The sequence below is a fragment of the Lynx canadensis genome, chromosome F2, assembly GCF_007474595.2.
Source record: "Lynx canadensis isolate LIC74 chromosome F2, mLynCan4.pri.v2, whole genome shotgun sequence".
NCBI lineage: Eukaryota > Metazoa > Chordata > Mammalia > Carnivora > Felidae > Lynx > Lynx canadensis.
Genome location: NC_044320.2, coordinates 785616 through 802545, shown reverse-complemented (window position 1 = coordinate 802545; position 16930 = coordinate 785616). Strand labels below are relative to the sequence as shown.

Genomic DNA, 16930 nt, shown 5'->3' with positions numbered 1-16930 from the left:
ATCAAGTGTTGGGCACTCTTCGGGCCTCATCCTGCTCGAGACCCCTCGCCCAGGCAGCCTTCTGGCTTGTCACCCCTTCCCCGGGGCGCCCAGTATAAGGCTCTGCCCTGCCCCAGCCCCCGGCTCTGCTTGTCCAGCTGCCCCCGGGCTCGGAGCATGGGCCTCTTCTCCTCCTTGTGGGGGCCCTGGGGTGCTGTCCCCAGCCTGGCCTCCGCCTCCCAGGGTCCCCGTGTGCTCACTCACCTGCGGCCCGGACGCCCTCGTCCACGCTCCCGTTGTCCCGCCCTCTGGACCTCCGCGCACCAGCACCCCGCCTGCCGCCACCTCAGCACCTCCGCGCCTCTCCTCAGCCACTTGTCTGGGGGCACCCAGGAGTCACCATGCCACCAGCACCCCCACAGGGCTCCGGCTGGGGGCCCGCCTTTCCCTCCCCTCCGTCCCCTCACTTTTAAGCCACGCTTGTCACATAACACAGGTGCAGCAGGACACAGACCTGGCCCTCAGAAAGCTGTCTGGTGGGAAAGGAGATATTTAAAGTCCTCTTTGTCACCCACCAACCCAAGTCCGGACCCTGAGCGTGACACCCCAAGGCTCCAGCCCACCTCTCAGCCCAAAGCAAATGCCGACGGATTCAAGAGGTTTCGTTAGAAAACAAAAACAAGGGGCGCCTGGGTGGCTCAGTCGGTTAAGCGTCCGACTTCAGCCAGGTCACGATCTCGCGGTCCACGAGTTCGAGCCCCGCGTCGGGCTCTGTGCTGACAGCTCAGAGCCTGGAGCCTGTTTCAGATTCTGTGTCTCCCTCTCTCTGACCCTCCCCCGTTCATGCTCTGTCTCTCTCTGTCTCAAAAATAAATAAATGTTAAAAAATAATTTTTTAAATAAAAAAATTTACAAAAAAGAAAACAAAAATAAGCATCAGAACTGGAAGAAACTCTCAACAAATGTTTATGGTTTGGTTTTTATTTTTTAGAGAGACAGAGCACAAGCAGGGGAGAGGCGCAGAGGGAGAGACAGAAGCCCAAGAAGGCTCCACGCTCAGGGCAGAGCCCGACATGGGGTCGATCCCACGACCCCGGGATCAGGACCTGAGCCAAATCAAGAGTTGGACTCTCAATCAATTGAGCCACCCAGAAACCCTCAGCAAATATATACTTTTTAGTGTTTGTTTATCTTTGAGAGAGAGAAAGAGACAGAGTGTGCGGGGGGGGGGGGGCGGGGCGAGAGAGAGGAAGACACAGAATCCGAAGCAGGCTCCAGGCTCCGAGCTGTCAGCACAGGGCCCGACGCGGGGCTCGAACCCACGAACTGTGAGATCATGACCCGAGCCAAAGTCGGATGCTTAACCGACTGAGCTGCCCAGGCGCCCCAAGACTGGTAAGTTTTTAAAGCTGATACGGCTAAAGATACCACAGACAGGATTAAGTAACAATCAACCAAAAATGGTCATGGTGTGAGTTGTCAGGACAGCAACTGGGGGCACCAGGGGGACTTTTAAGAGGCTAACAAGTTGTTTCGTCATGTGCGTGCTGGTCACAAGGCAACTTTGAAATTTAAGTAAGCTTTGTGTGTAAAATTTGCTCGCTTTTCTGTAGGAATGTTACACTTCAATAAAAAGTTTAAAAACATAACAAACTGGTGAAAAGATTGAAACGTTTAAAAAAACAAGGAAGTTAATATTCATAATGTGCGAAGAGCTTTTATAATTCAAAAAGAAACATAAGATCTTACAGAGAAATGAACAATGCTCTTTTTTTCTTTTTTAAACCCTGGATCCCTACCTGCCTCCCTCCTAGATCTGAACAACGGTTTTGAATGGGTGAATAGGTGACTCGTAAAAGAAAAAAAGTGAAAATAGCCAGTAACTAGGAAACAAAACTCACTTTATTTAAGAATCAAAGAATGCAAATTAAAACAGTTAGGATTTTCCCATCAATCAACTGGCAAGGAATCGGAGGACTAGTTTGTCTTATATCCTGCATTCACCTATGTCAGAGGGCAATCCAGAAATATAATGATTTTTAACGATGAGCCCAAATGTCCACGTAAAGGGACCCGGTAAATAAACTGTGGTATTTCCATGTAATGGAATATTTAGTATCCATGACATTTTTTTAAAAGGGGGGTGGGGCGTTGGGATGGCTCAGTTGGTTAAACCTCCCACTCTTGATTTTGGCTCAGGTTGTCATGTCACGGTTGTTGAGATCGAGCCCCGAGTAGGACTCCTTCACTGAGCACAGAGCCTGCTTGGGATCGTCTCTCCCCCCACCCCCTGCCCATCCCTCACTCACTCTTGCCTGTGTGTTCTCTCTCTCTTGCTCTCTGTCACTCTCTCTCTCAAAAATAAACACGAAAGAAAGAAAGAAAGAAAGAAAGAAAGAAAGAAAGAAAGGAAGGAAGGAAGGAAGAAAGAAAGAAAGCATGAGGGGCCAAGACCATTCAATGGGAAAAGAGCAATCTTTTCAACAAATGGTGCCGGGACAACTGGAATCCCCATGTAAAAGAACAAGGTTGGATCTTCACGTCATGCCATACTCAAAAATTAATTCAAAACAGATCAAAGACCTAAATGTAAGGGCTAAAATGATAAAAATCTTGAAAGAAAATATAGGCATAAATCTTCATGACTTGGGAATACGCAAGAATTTCTTAGAAATGATACCAAAAAGACAAGCGCTAAGAAAAAAAATAGGTTAACTAGACTCGCCAGAATTAAAAACTTTTGTGCTTCAAAGGACAAGCACAGGAAAGTCAAAAGATAACCCATAGAATCACACAATTTTGCAAATCATCTATCCGGGAAGGGACATGTATGTAGAATACATAAAGAACACTTACAACTGAACAGTAAAAAGACAAAAACCCAATTTAAAAATGGACAAAGGATCCGGATGGACACGTCTCAAAAGAAGGGACACAAATCACCACTGAGCACAAGAGAAGGGGCTCAACATTATTAGCCACCGGAAAACGTAAATCCCAACCACAACGAGATATCACTTCCACCCGCTAGGATCGAATGTCTATAATCTGAGAGGCAGATAATAGTAAGTGTCGGCGAAGACGTGAAGAAATTGGAGACCTCACACGCCGCTCAGGGGGACGCAGAAGGGTACAGCTGGGTGGAAAACAGTCTGGCAGCCCTTCTACCAGTTAAACATAGAATGACCACATGACCCAGCAAGCTCACTCCTTGGGACCTACCCAAGGCAGATGAAAGCATAGGCGTGCACCAACACTTGCACACAAGCGTTCAGGGCAGCATCACTCATAATAACCGACGGTGGAAACAACCCAAACGTCCACCGACTGATGCACAGATAAACAAGGTCTGAGGGGTCCACGCCATTCGGTATTACTCGGCCGAAAAAGGAATGAAGTCCCCTGACATGCTACGACATAGGCGGACCTTGAAAACATGAGGCTAAGTAAAAGAAGCCAGGTGCAAAATGGTTTGATTCCATTTATATGAAATGGCCAACAGAGGCCAATCCATAGATACGGCAGGTGGAGCAGGGTTTGCCAGGGGCTGACGTGTGAACGTAAGTGTTCTGGAATTGACTATAGTGGTGGCCTCATGAGCCTATTAACACGCTACAAACCACTGCTCTCTCTCTCTCTCTCTCTCTCTCTCTCTCTCTCTCACACACACACACACACACACACACACACACACACACACACACACAGTGAGACTGGGGCCAGACATGTGACTTTAACTGTTCTGTGTACTTCCATAGTGCTTGCTTGTTTTCTTTTCTTTCTTTTTCTTTCTTTTCTTTCTTTCTTGTTTTCTTTTCTTTTCTTTCTTTACTTGTGACAGTGAACACACACCAAAAGTGCTCTCCCAAGCCCAAATAACTGCTAGCCTCTGCTCCCTCCAGCTGAGCTCTGGCCACCAAACATGCCACCCCATGCTATCACCCCCTCACCCATCCAGCACCCTGCAAATGCTGGCTGAGGGCCCGGGGCTGGTGCCAGGGACACACGTAACCCAGCTCAGAGTCCAGGACCGGAAAAGGTGAGACATGTGAGGAAGGTGCCGGGCGTGACGGCAGCCCTGCCAGGGAGCTGGGGAAGCCCCTCCAGCTGAGTCTTAAGAAAGCACAAGACAGGCGTTGGGCACGTGGCCCCCCCCTCCCAGCGACCTTCCAGAGCCACCTTCTCCAACCCCCTGCCTGGAGGCCCTGCCCCCATGCTACCCTACGCTCTCCACGCCCTGCCCCTCCCGGGACCGTCACAGCAGCTTTGTCGACACCCCAAGGCACCCCAAGCGCCACCCACGCTTGGACCCACGCCGACTCTGTTACCGCCCTGCCCCCAGCCTGATGGGACAAGCCTGAAGTCTCCACCCTGGCTGCCTGGGCCCTCCTGGCTAGCCCCACTCCCCACTCCCCGCCCTGACCCCATGGCCCCCGACCCCCGCACACGCCACTACTGGGGGACTTGGGCCGCTCCTTTACAGACACCCTTACCCCGACCACCTGACCCACCTGGATTCTCCTGCACCCCAAACCCTTCCCACACCCGGCCTCTGTATTGCGGCAGGCCAGGATGTGGGGAGCTGGGGGTCGGGACCCCTCCACACAGCCCCTCAGCACAGGAGGCTCTCCCACAGGGCCCCGCCACTCCGGCCCCACATGGAATCTGCCTCAGACAGAAGGCAGGGAGGCTGGGGAGGGGCAAGGGCTCAGGCGGACAGGAAGTTGAGAATGTCCTGGGAGGGGCAATGACCACGCAGGGTCACTGCCGGGGATTTCCAGGGGGAGAGCCCAGGAATGAGTGACACGTCCAGGGTAGCGCCCGGGGTGTTGAGGGACTGGGGAGGGAGACCATCCCTTGGGGGAGGGGCTGAGTGGCCACACTCTGGAGGGGCAGATGGGGAAGGAGCAGGGCAGGGGTGGGGCTGGGGAGTGAGTGCCAGCTTGGGGTAGAAATCAGGAGGCAGAAAGAGGCCAGAGCCCTCCGTGGGCCCAGCAGGGACCAGGAGTGCCCGGGCAGGGCTGGGTGGCAGTCCCCCAGGCAGAGACAGCTGGTGCTGTGCCAGGCCCCAGGAGAGGAGGGCTGTGGCCCCCGCCCCACCCACACGTTGGCGGACATCAGGCGCCATGCCTTCCTTCCCTCACTGGGGGAAGCCCTCCACCTCCAGGGACAGGATGGGCCTCAGTCCTCCGTGGTCCAAGGGGCTCACAACGGTCAGGCCTGCGGCCATGGCCCAGCTGCCTCTGGCTTCCTCTAGGCTGCTCCTGGCCTTGGCGGTGGCCCTGGCCCGGCCACAGGCATCGCCCCATCCCTCACCCAGAGGGGCTGAGGAGTCACAGGGGTGCCTCGTGTGACATAGAACTTCTCCTGACTCCCAGACCTGCACGGACGCCACCCCCCCCCACCCCGCCTTGCTACCCTACTTCAGCAGTGCTCAGCCGCCAGAGCCACACGCGCCCGGGGAACTGCCCCATGGCACTGGCAGGTCTGCTTCGGGAAGGTGCCCCTGCGCCCACAGGCAAGAGGCAGGCGAGAGTTGCCCCCTGCCCTCTTCACCTCTGTCCACCACATGCAGGATGCGGACACAGACTGAGACAGCCCCGTGTGTCTGACACCAAGCCTGGCGTCCAGGGAGCACGGGCGCTGAGATAGGACCCCCAGGGATCTGTCAGCGCTCACTCCTGGGAGGCAGGCCTCCACCCCAGGGAGCAGAGGGGACACGGCTACTCAGCCCAGGATGCCGCAGACTGACGCCCGGGACAGGCTCTGGAACCGCACGCACCTCTGCGACCTGATCATATCAAGGAAGGTTCTGGAACGGGCCACTACCTATTCTGTGTAGGCATCCTCACCGGAGTGTCCAGTTCATAAACAGTCTGTCCCAGGGTATGCCAGAGAGCTGTGGCCCACGCGGGCCGCTGCTTCCTTGCGCGGGACCTATCCAGGGGGACCCCCACCCCCAGCCCAAGGCCAGGCCAGCTGTGGAAGGTGAGAGCAGCGGCCGGCCGGCCCTCTGGGTAACCACCCCCCTCCCTCAGGAGCCCGCTGTCACAGGATCACCTCTACCGGCACCAGGCAGACGAGCTGGAGAGCCACACAGCACATCCACCTTGCCAGAGATCAAGCAAAGGCCGTGAGGGGAGGGTGGCCGGGCAGGGGTGAGCCCTAGGCCCTGTGAGACCTCTCTCCCTGCCTGGGTGAGGGCAGTGGGTAGAAAGCGAGGCCCTAGCAGGACCTCTCTCCCTGAGCTGCCCTTGGGGTCAGAGCCAGCAAAACCAGCCACGTGGAGCTGGAAACAGCTCTGGTCAGCTCTGCCCACGGCCCCCACCTCGACCCTCTCCAGCCACTCACTCTCAGGGCCCTAAGCCTCTGTGGGCCAGGAGCCAGGGCCACGTTGGTGCCTGCTAGAGCGACCCAGGCAGCTGACCGCAGTGAGGCCCTGGGCAGGTCCAGAGACCCCGGGGGGGGGGGGGGGGGGGGGGGGGGGAGAGGGGGAGGGGGAGGGGGGAGGGGTTCTGTCAAAGCCACAGAGCCAGTTTCTCTGAGGAGGAAGAGAGGGTTGCTCTGTCTTCCCCAGCCCCCAGCTGCCCCCCGCCCCAGGGGACAGAGAAGGGCTGTGAGGAGCTCCTTGCCAGGGGAGGGTGTCAGTCTAGGTGCTGGCCAGTTTGGGGAGGTGAGGAGAGGCCACAAGTATGTGACCCACTGCCAGGTGTGGCGGCCGCCCCCACCCCACGCGGGGGCGGCGCCCTGCCGAGGGGCAGCGGACAGCTCAGCCTGGGCCCACGTGTCTGCTGGCCTCAGACCGGGGACACTGGACACCGGCCCCGCGAGCCCCCGCCCCGGCGCGGCCCACCCCACCGCCCGCGCCGCGAGATGCCCTATTAAGGGCATGACGGCGGGGGCTCCGCCGGGCGCCGCAGCCTGCGGGTGTCGGGCGGGCCGGGCTCCGGCTGGGCGGCGATCGGACCGGCGGCCGCGGACAAGGGGTCAGAGGCCGGAGGACCCGCCGGGGCCCCGGCCGGACAGCAGGTCGCCCGCGGGGCGCGCGGGGCCCTACCTTTGTACTTCTCCCGCACCTCCTCGTAGGCCTGGATGAAGTCCAGCTCGTCGGGCGGCGGGCCGGGCGGCAGCCGGGCGGCCATCCCCGGGCGCGGGACGCGGCGGCGCAGAGCGGCCTCCAGCCCCGGCGGCACAGCTGTCCCGCGGCGCCGCGGCCGCTTCAAAGGGGCGGCCACGCCCGCCCCGCACCAGGATTGCCCCAAGGCGGGGGCGGGGCCGGGCGAGGGGCCCTGGGGCCGGGGCCGCGCCGGGCAGGCTCGGGGCCGCGGGGCCACGCGCGTCCCGGGGCGCACGCCCCTCCCCGCCCCCGGCCGGGTCCCGGGCCCCGCGGCCCCTCCCCGCCGGCGACCTCACCTGGCCGCCCCCCCTCCCCCGGCGCGCCCCTCCCCTCCGCCCTCCCGCCGCGAGGCCGAGGACTTGGTGTCTTCGAGGTAAAAAGAGCCCCCAAGACGAAACATGTAAGTACGAAAGGGCTGAAATAGGCGATTTGCGGAGGAAAGGAAACAAAACGTTTGGTAAAAACAGAAGACAAATTCTTTCCCGTCCCTGAAATGGGCACAGACCCGGTCGCCCGGGGGGGACAACGGTCCGGGTGGGGCGCCCCTGGCAGTACTGCACCCCAGCCTTCAGGGCTGCTACCCCGTGACCAGAATCGGTCACGGAATCCGTCCTAGCACAGAGGTCGTGCGCGAGGGTCGCGCCCTGCGGCCCTGACGGCAGCACAGCTCCTGGCAGGGACTGCTGAAGTCCCCCCCTCCCCCACGGCAGGGGCTGACCCCGAGGAAGGTCCAGGCCTGAGAAGGACATCCACGATTTGCTGTCCAGTGGGTAAAAATCCTTCAAATCCGTATGTGGCGCTTGAAGCCTGGCGGGTCCTGCGCCCGCACCCACTGTCCTGGGGCATCTCCCTGACCTCTGGCCTGTGTCTCCACCCACAACCCCTCACGGCCCCCAGTCCCATCCTTGCCCCACAGCTGGCCTTCCAGGCCTGTCCCCACCGGCCTCAGGGTGCCCTCCGGGCCTCCTGCAGGGGCCAGCCGTCCCGTCCAGGTGCCCTCATCATCGTTCTGTCCGCAGAGAGGAAGGGGGTCAGAGCTGCAGCCACTGTCGGGGAGACCCTCAGCTGGCTCCTCCCTCTCCCAGCACATCCTGCCTGATGGCCGCCAGCCCTGGGTCACCCACTCCCCAGCCGCCCGCCCCACACTCTCAGGGGCCTCGACTGGGCCTTTCCCACCCGCCTGCCCAGAGCAGCAGCTGCTGGAGGGCGAGGCAGGACCCCGAATCCCCCCTGGGGGCTGCAACGCTAGCCAACCGGGCGGCCCCTCCTCTCCCGCTCCTGTGTGCTTCCACGCACCGCCAGCGGTAGCAGACCAAGGGGCCCGGAAGATGGCTCTGCCCGCAGGAGCCCAAGGAGGTGTCAGGGCATCCGGGCCCTGGCTCCTTGCGAGGCCAATGATGGCACCCCTGCGGCGGTCGCCACCTCAGGCCTCCTGCAGCTGACAAGAGGGTGCCAGCAGGTGGCGCTGTGCTGCCCGCGATCACCTGCCACAGACCGGGGCCCTCGGACCAGCTCGCCCTCTCTCAGCGCCCGCAGGTAGCGCGCAGCAACAGCTCAGTCAACAAGCCAGGGTTAATGTCCGAATTGGACAGACGGGGCCGCTCGGCGTTACCTGCAATGCGGATGACTGCCCGCTCAGCAGGGTCCAAGACACTCCCATTGCCCCCGGAGCCACCTCCACCTCGCCGGGTCCTCTGCGTTTTCCCCAGGTTCCAGGGCAGTGTGTCCCCGGGGCTGGGCGAGCTGCTGCTGCCTCCGCTGGCATCCTCGGCCACTGCCCGCACCTCGTGGTCCTCGGCCGACATGGCCTCCTGGAGAGGGAGCGGGAGGGGTCACCCTCTGTGTTTAGGCGGATACCGCACACTAACCAGCCGCTCCGTTAACCTAGACATTGACCGCACCCTTTCCACCCTCACTCCTCCTTGTCCCGCTTCACCCACATACTGACCGCCCCCCTCATCCCAGACATTGACAACTCTCTGCTCCCACCCACAACTGGCCTCGACCCGACCAGCTCACCTCTGGGACACCCACACAAAGACACCCCTCCTCCAACACTGACCTCACTCCCTTGTCTCTCACCAGGACACTGGCACCTACACACTGTCACCCAGGGGCTCATCCCACCACTCAGACACTAGCGTCCACTGGCTCCCACCCGAACCTGGACGTCCCCTCTACACCTCCGATCAGCAGGCAAGCCGGACCATCAGGACCGCACTCCCTTCCCTCTGCCAGCCGTCAGGGAAGGACCCCGGCCCCGGCCCCCTGGTCGCTGGCGCTGTACCTCCAAGCTCCAAGCCTCAGCCTCCAGCACCCCCATCGTCCTTCCCCGCCCCCAGCCCCGTGCGGTCCCACCTCGGTCTCCGCAGTGGAGGCCTATAAATATCTGGAGCCGCAGCGGCGTGGGCCGCAGGAGCCCGGCCTCCCCTCCGGCAGCCCGCCCAGCGCCTCATGCACGCCCGCACCGCCGGCTGCCGGAGCACACGCACGCCCACGCGTGCCCGCTGCTCTGCTCCCGGTCCCCGGAGCGCTGGCGTGCGGGAGGTGAATGGGGCTCTGTCCCGGAGGGTGCAGTGCAGTGGGGGCACAATGTGGGCTCTGTGCCTCCGCCCTTGGGCTCAGGGCTGGGGAGGAGACGGCGGGCACCGAGCTGGGGGCCACCCGCCCCGCCCCCCACAGGCTGCTCTCCGGCGCCTCTGCCGCTCCCCCCACCCCAGCCCGCCGCCCCGGCCCCCCGCTGCCGGCCGCGCCTCCCCGGCAGCCTTTCCTGCCCACACTCGGGGCACCGCCCGTCCAGTTCCGCAGTCTGGGGCGCGCAGAGGTGGTGTCGTCCCGAGGGAGGATGGGCCGCGACGCAGCCCCAGTTCCGCGACGCCTGCTCCCGCAGAGCACCCCCCCCAACCCCACCCCGCAGCTCCCGCACCCTGCGCGCCTCTCCATCCCGGCCCCGGTCCTACGTGCCTGGTGGCTCAGCTCGGCTAGGCTCGGCCGCCGCAGCCCGACTGCTGGGCCAGGAGAGCCGCGGAGGCTGTGCGGGCGGAGCGAGCCCGGAGCCCCGCCCCGGTCCCTGCCGAGCGCCGCCCGTGCGGTGGCAGCGCCCGAGCGCGCTCGGGGCCGGGGCCTCACCGAGGCTGGGACGCGCGTCCGGCTCGGAGGGCAGCGCCGGAGCAGCGCTCGCCCCTCCCGCCAGGCGCAGCCCTCCCCGTGCGTACTGGGCGGGCCGGTCGGCAAGGAGACGTTGTCGGAGAGCGTGCGTGACACTAAGGCGACGTGGGGTCGCAGGGGTGCGCGCCGGGTCGCGCCTTGGCCCGTCGCCCAGGGCCGCCTCGAAGGAGCCACGGACGCTGCCCCTCGGCCCTCGCCTCCAGCCGCGCCGAGGTCCCTCACCCCCCCAAGCGGGGGACGGGGGTGACCGGGAGCTCCCGAAGGCCCCGCCGCCTGGTTTCACAAACACGTTTATTCAAACAACAGAGTTGCGTTCGGGCTAGGTCGGGCCGGGGTGGGCGGTGTCGAGCTGGCCCACCCTCCTCCCGGGCTCTGCTGACCCCTGGCGGCTGGGTCGGCCCCAAGCGGGGACACAGCCCTGGCCCTCCGTGCGGGCACCCACCTGTCCACGCACAGCAGCCGGAGGCAGGGGCGCCCCCAGGGGCAGCGGAGGCAGCCGAGGGGCCAGCAGGGCTGTGCGCCGCGGGGAGCCGGGTGCCAGGGACTGCTGGGCCGAGCGAGGAGGGGGCCCTCGGGTTAGGTGGCTGGAGAGTGGCCCAAGAGCCCAGCCGGGTCCCCTGGGGGAGCCTGGTGTGAAAGGTGACCAAGATCCCGGGCCGGTGGAGGCAGCCCAGGAGCAAGTGCCAGGGGCCCGCAGAGGGGGCACCCGCAGGCCTCAACGGCCCTGCCTGTCGTCACCCGCCAGCAAGAGTGCCCGAACACCACCTTGTGGCCGTCAGCGTTGGGGGGCCAGTAGCCGTCCTGAAGCGACAGGGAGGGGCACCCTGCTCCCCTGCCCAAAGAGCGTGCCTGTGAGAGGAGGGGGGGACAGCTGAGGGCCAGGGTCGCCAGGCATCAGCAGAGCCCGAGTCCCCGCTGCCCTGTCTCACTGTCTCACTGTTGAGGCTGCAGTAGCTACAGCCTGAGCACAGATGTCAGCTCAAGGACCGCCCACGCCATGTGACAGGTACAGGACCCGCTCAACCGGCCGCCTCTCGCAGACCGCCGCAGCGGGTGCCACACACGCTCCACCTGCTGGGAAGCCAGTCAGGGCCAGGCTCTCCGGAGAGCCTCCTGCCCTACCTGCTGGGCCACCCCAACAAAAGTTGAGAAATCAAGAGCCGTCTCTTGGTGGAGCCAGGGTCTAGGGAGACCACGCGGCTCCAATCATGCTATGTCCGGCTGCGGAGGCCAGGCAGACATCGGCTGCCCGGGTGGGGCCCCGAGGCCTGCGGGTGGGCAAACCCAAGCACCCACCAGAACGCGGCACCCACATCCGGGCCCCCTGCAGAGAAAAGCTAGGCTAGGCGCCCACTGCTCACAGGATTTCCCTTGGAACACCGAGGCCTGTCCTGGACCTCTCGGCACTGGGAAGACCGCTGTCCGCCATGGGGGGCCAGTTCAGGGGCCCAGACAGAGCTTCTGAAGAAATTCTGGCTCACCTCTTCAGGGGGGTGCAAAAGAATATCACATCCGTGAAACAAGACTGACTTCTGTGAAAAGGAAATAGTCTGAAAACACGGAGAATGGAATGTCTGAGTTGAGTCCAGGGGGGAGACCGGGTGACGAGATCAGGAAGTGGAGTCGGGGGGCGTGACTCGGAGCCAGCGGTGGGGGCCCCGTGGGGACAGGGCGGCCCGCACAGGGGTCTAAGGCCTGCACAACCGGGCCTCTGCGAGAAAACGGGGCACAGGTGGCGGCCAGCAAGTGAGGGCATGCGGGGAGGAGTTTCCCTGTGCTGAAGGCGGCGTCTGCCGATGGAGAGGATCCACGAAGGGCCGAGAGAGACACATCCCCGGCACCTACCTGCTGGGGAACCTTCAACTTTTTTTTTTTTTGCAAGTCACACTTTGTCTTTTTTTTTAATGTTTATTTATTTTAGAGAGAGACAGACAGAGTGCTAGTGGGGGAGGGGCAGAGAGAGAGAGAGAGAGAGAGAGAGAGAGAGAGAGAGAATCCGAAGGAGGCTCCAGGATCTGAGCTGTCAGCACAGAGCCCGACGCGGGGCTCGATCTCACGAACCGTGAGATCGTGACCTGAGCCAAAGTCGGACGCTTAACCGACTGAGTCACCCAGGCGCCCCGACTTTCAAAGCAAAAGAAAACTTCGCCAGTCTCCAGACACACACACACCCAAAGTCTACATGCAAACGGGACAAAAATCTTGGGAAAAAATCCACATGCTCGTCACAAAACTGCTTCATGCTAAGAGACCACAAGTGGATTTTTGTTTAGCTTTCCAAAAAACAAACTGTTTAAGAGCAAAGGAAAAGAGTACTGTCTTTCAAAGATCTGAAGGAAACACTTTGACCCTGAATGCCGTAGCCAGCGATGCTACAGACATCGTGGGAGGAAACGAGCACAGTTTCGGGTACACGAGAACTCGCGGCACATACCCAGCTTCACAGGAAGGTCTCAAACACCCGGCAACTGTCATTTGGGGGGGGAGTTATTCCAATATCAACTGATAGATGCAAATGGCCTGTAACGGTAAAAGGCAAAATAGATTTAAGAGTCCAGGATATTTACTTACCCACCCAAGGAGTTACCTCTACTAAGCAGGTGAAGAATCTGCAGGAAGGGAACAAGGGGGTGCCAGGCAGCCGAACACAACCCAGAAAACAGGAAGAAAGTAAAAAAAAAAAAAAAATTAAGTGCCATGAGTCCTTGAGCCCTAGAGTATTCTTTCATGCAACACAGCTGTAACAACTAGGATTTCAGTTCCCTGTTGCCCCTGTGGTTTAACGGTGAATATTTTTTCATTATCGCTCTCTGTCCATCACCGTACGGCCCAAACACGGAGCCTCGTGATGGCTGTAGACAGAAGATGACGTCGGTCAGCCTTGGTGACATCATAAAAGTAACGTACCTGACCAGATTGTGATGGAAGAGGCAAGGGGAGACCCAGGAGGGGAAGGAAGCCCACTGTCCTCGTCCTCCGTGGAGGAAGTTCGAGTGTACCATGTAAAGTCACAGAGGCGCTCCCTGGCAGAGTCATGGGCGTGTGAGGAACTGAACCCACAGAGGAGGAAGGGGTGAGGGCAGCGGGGCCTCCGCTTTTAGAGTGCTAAGTCCAGACCCGGAGGGAAAGCACTTCACCCAGTTACAGTGCTCACCTGCAGGAGAGCGGTGGGGCCGGCGGTGGCGCGTGTCTGGGCCAGGTCGGGGGAGGGCCACAGCTTTGTGCCTCAGTGACGAGCCGGGCTCCACAGTCCCCTCCCGCGTGCCTGTCTGCGGGCCGTGAGCGCTCGACCTGCCCTCCTTCCTAAGTGACCGGCTCATTTTCAGACCAGTCCCTGCCCTCACCTTGCGGCCACCCTTCGTCCTGCTGCTTGTCAGCTCGGGGTGCTGGTTCCCCACCGGTGGCTCCCGGTCTTTGAGGCACACCCACGCTCAGAGTTTCCACATCCAGGCAAGTAAACATACTGCAGCGAGCCCTGTTTTTGCTGGGGCAGACGCTGTGGCAGGCAGAAGATCCCAGAACGGCGCCGGGCACGTTGTCTGTGAGACGAGCAATCCTCACGGTAGCCGCGAGATGGCGTCACCACCCCATGCTTCAGGCCAGGAACCCGGCAGGGAGAGGCCTGTCCTTCACCGTCGGCCGTAATCAGCACAATGGGTCCCCGGGCTCAGGCCTGTCAGATCCTGCCCCCCCCCCCCCCCAGACTGTGAAAACCTTCTGGGCAGGAACCAGGGCTCAGGAGCCCCATGCTGCCTCGTCCCCCAACCCCGACACAGGCAAGAGTGTCGGCCCGCAGGCTCTGCCAGGCTAAAGTGGTGGCCATGACCCAGGAGGTCGCGAGGCCGGCCAGACGGAGCGTGGACCTGACCAGTCGATGCACACCCTGCCATGAGCGGCATCCAGGGGGGCAGGGAAGACACCCCAGCCCGTCCAAGGGCCCTTCAGCCTCTGCTGTGGCGCTGACGCCCGGAGAGGAAGGGGTTCCGGGCCACGGCTAGAGCGCTGGACCCTGATGGCCGGCCCACCCCACCCTCCCCCATCCGGGGCACAGCCTCACGGGGGGGGGGGGGGGCCCGAAGCTGTCAAGAGGAAGGCCAAACCCTGACCGCAGGCCAGCCCGCAGCGCTATGTCCCAATACCATGGAGGACGGCGCGGTCATCGTCAAGGGCAGTGCTCGCACCACGGCACCGCTCCAGACGGGGTCTAGCTCTGCAGGCGACATGCCCCCCAGGACCCCGCCATCTCCTCCCGGAGGCATACCTCTAACGCCCCTAGTGCCCCCTCCGGCTTACCCCCATCCTGCTCAGAGGCCACATGCGCCACCAGCCAGGCCTGGCCACCGGTGCCCCCCACCTGGGAGCCCATCTTCTGCCTCCAACACAGGGGATCCAGCAAGGAGAGGGCCAGGGCTCACTGCAGCACACGGCGTCCTCCTGCTGGGCCGCCCGGCCTTGAAGCTCCAGGGACCGCTCGCGGCCAGCACGCCTCCGCTTGCAGCCACCTGGGCCCCTCCCGGCCCTGGGTGCAGACTCCCCCTCAGGCTTCTCTGTCCCCAGCTCTGGAGGCGGCCAGCCCTCCCCATCGGGGTCCTCCAGGGTGGCCATCAGCCCTCGGACCTCCTCTGGGTCAGTGGCCAAGCCCAGCCAGGGTGCGGCTGCAGGAAAGGATAATTCAAGTGAAAGGCGGAGAGAACGTTACGGGCGCAGGGCCACAAAATGGGTGCGGGTGTAGGGCAAGGTAGATGGTGAGGTCAACAAAGGGCCATGGGATGTGCTGGGGTCCCCAGCGTCATGCTCCCCCAGTCACTGCCTGTACTGTCTGGGGCCACAGGGTGTGGGAGTGGCCAGAGGGGGCCTGGAAACTGGGTCCACCTTTCAGGAGGGAATGTCAGGGCCCAAAGGCACCCACCCCGCCCAGGCCCCTGAGCAAGAGTGGGGGAGACACCTGGGGCTGTGATGAAGGAGAGGGGAGGGGCAGGGTGGCCTCTGTCTCTACCTCTTCGGGGTCTGTGTCCAGGGCAGCCCTGGCCAGACGCTCTGTCCCAAAGACACATCGGAACTGAGCCCCCGGCCCCGAAGCGCTGCTCTGGGCCTTCAGGCTCAGCACGCGACAGACAATGCCCCCTAGCGGACTTTGCAGAAACTACTCCGCCCCCTGGCATGGGGCCAGGGCTCCCCAGAGCTGTAGGACCATGGTAGGAGGGGAGCGGTTTGCAGGAGGAGAGCCAAAGGTGAGGAATGCTCCTGGGACACTCACCCAAAAGCCCATCAGATCTGGCCCTCCCACCGGGAAGACAGCAACACGTCCCAGGCCGGCAAGAAGGTCCTCGTGGTCAAGGTGTATGAAAGGCATGGTTCCTGGCTCCAGGGACAGCGCCACACCCACCAGCACCCCCACCCCGGTGGCCCCGCAGGCCCCAGGCTCACCCACCCCACATGCTCCGGAGACCCCGGGGCAATCTCCATGGGGCCCGCTGGGCCTGGAGACCCCACAGACTCCCGGGCTCACCAGCCATGCCTCCTCTGAAGAGCCCACTGGCCCCAGGCTCACCAGCCCCCATGTCCCAGTGACCCCACGAGCCCTGAGCTGACTGGCCCAGCCTTTCCAAGAGACCCTGTAGGACCTGTCTGCAGAAAGGCTCCTTCCTACCTGTGCTGGTGCCTCCTCAGAGCCCAGGGTCACTGTCCCTGCACCCTTCAGTGCCCTTGCTGGCCCTCCGGCCTCCAGGACAGCATGCTCCGTGGCCCCAGGCTCCAACTCGACCGGGCAGTCCCCTCCACTGGTGTCCTTGGCAAGATTCTCAGGCTCATGGGGGAGGAGGCTCGGCTCTGATTCCTGCAGCCGGTGGTCCTGGTGTAGAACCGCTTGGGCCACTTGGGGGAAAGGCGAGGACAGAGGGCCATCGCGGTGTGAGGGATAGGGAGGCGTAGGCCACTCGGTCTACCTAGCCCCACTCCCCCTGCCAGTGCTGGAAGGAGACAGTGGTGTCCAGGAGCCCAGGCTGCCTGCGAAGGCCCTCCAGGGGCCCCTGCCACCGCAACACACACTTTCCAGGGACAGCTCCAGCAGCAGCAGGTGCGGGGGGGATGCCCCCTCACACACGCACAGCTCAGGCCTGGGGCACCCAGGCCAGGGACAGACACCTCAGCCCCCTAAGGCCCCGGGCCGGGGCCCGGGCCTGTTCCCCCAGGATGCGGACCTCTATGGGGGAGGGTGCAAGTCGGCTCAGAGCATCTCCCCAACAGGCACCCCCACCCCAGTCCTGCCTCTCCCCTCCCCCCGCCCCCCCCCCAGAAGGGCAGGAGCAGTTGGGCCAGGACCCGGTCTGGTCCGGGGCTGTCCAGGGCATGGAAGGGATGCTCTGGGTGCCCCGTGGCACGCAGCAGGGTCTGGCTCTGCGGCTCCAGGCGCCGGGGTGCACAGCAGAGGGCAAGGGAACACGGCGGCACCGTGGAGCATGCGCCCCTTCTAGGCCCAGACCCTCGCTGCATCCTTGCTGGGGCGGAGAGGGGCGTCGGGCCGGCAGCCCGCAGCCGGCAGAGGGCGCTCAGGCTGCCCCTTCCGCCTGCCCCCTCACCTGCCGGCTCCTGAAAAGTGCCAACGCCCCCTCGGCCGGGTCTCCGCCAGCTCCGCACGGGGGTCCCCCCGTCCCCCACCCCCAGCAT

At 62.5% G+C, this 16930-nt stretch overlaps 2 protein-coding genes across 4 annotated transcripts in view; both read right to left on the bottom strand.

Moving 5' to 3' along the window:
- Positions 1 to 10135, bottom strand: part of PLEC (plectin) — a 55831-nt gene extending 45696 nt beyond the window's left edge. For 2 of the 3 annotated variants that reach the window (XM_030303537.1, XM_030303538.1), the window contains exons 1-2: positions 10061 to 10135; positions 8709 to 8907 (exon numbers count right to left, since the gene is read on the bottom strand). In XM_030303537.1, coding sequence (XP_030159397.1) covers positions 8709 to 8901 — 193 coding nt within the window. In that variant the 5' untranslated portion in view covers positions 8902 to 8907; positions 10061 to 10135. Of the gene's footprint in view, positions 1 to 7036; positions 7122 to 8708; positions 8908 to 10060 lie in introns of those variants that run through there. The other variant, XM_030303546.1, reaches the window with a different exon arrangement.
- A 448-nt stretch (positions 10136 to 10583) lies between these two features.
- On the bottom strand, positions 10584 to 16930 carry PARP10 (poly(ADP-ribose) polymerase family member 10). Its single transcript, XM_030304512.1, is given in 15 exon segments — positions 10584 to 10811; positions 10909 to 10949; positions 10952 to 11020; positions 11023 to 11155; positions 14558 to 14888; positions 15050 to 15089; positions 15092 to 15112; positions 15233 to 15446; positions 15522 to 15744; positions 15816 to 15899; positions 15901 to 16138; positions 16215 to 16295; positions 16298 to 16362; positions 16364 to 16499; positions 16843 to 16930. Coding segments are annotated over 15 exon segments (1992 nt in total).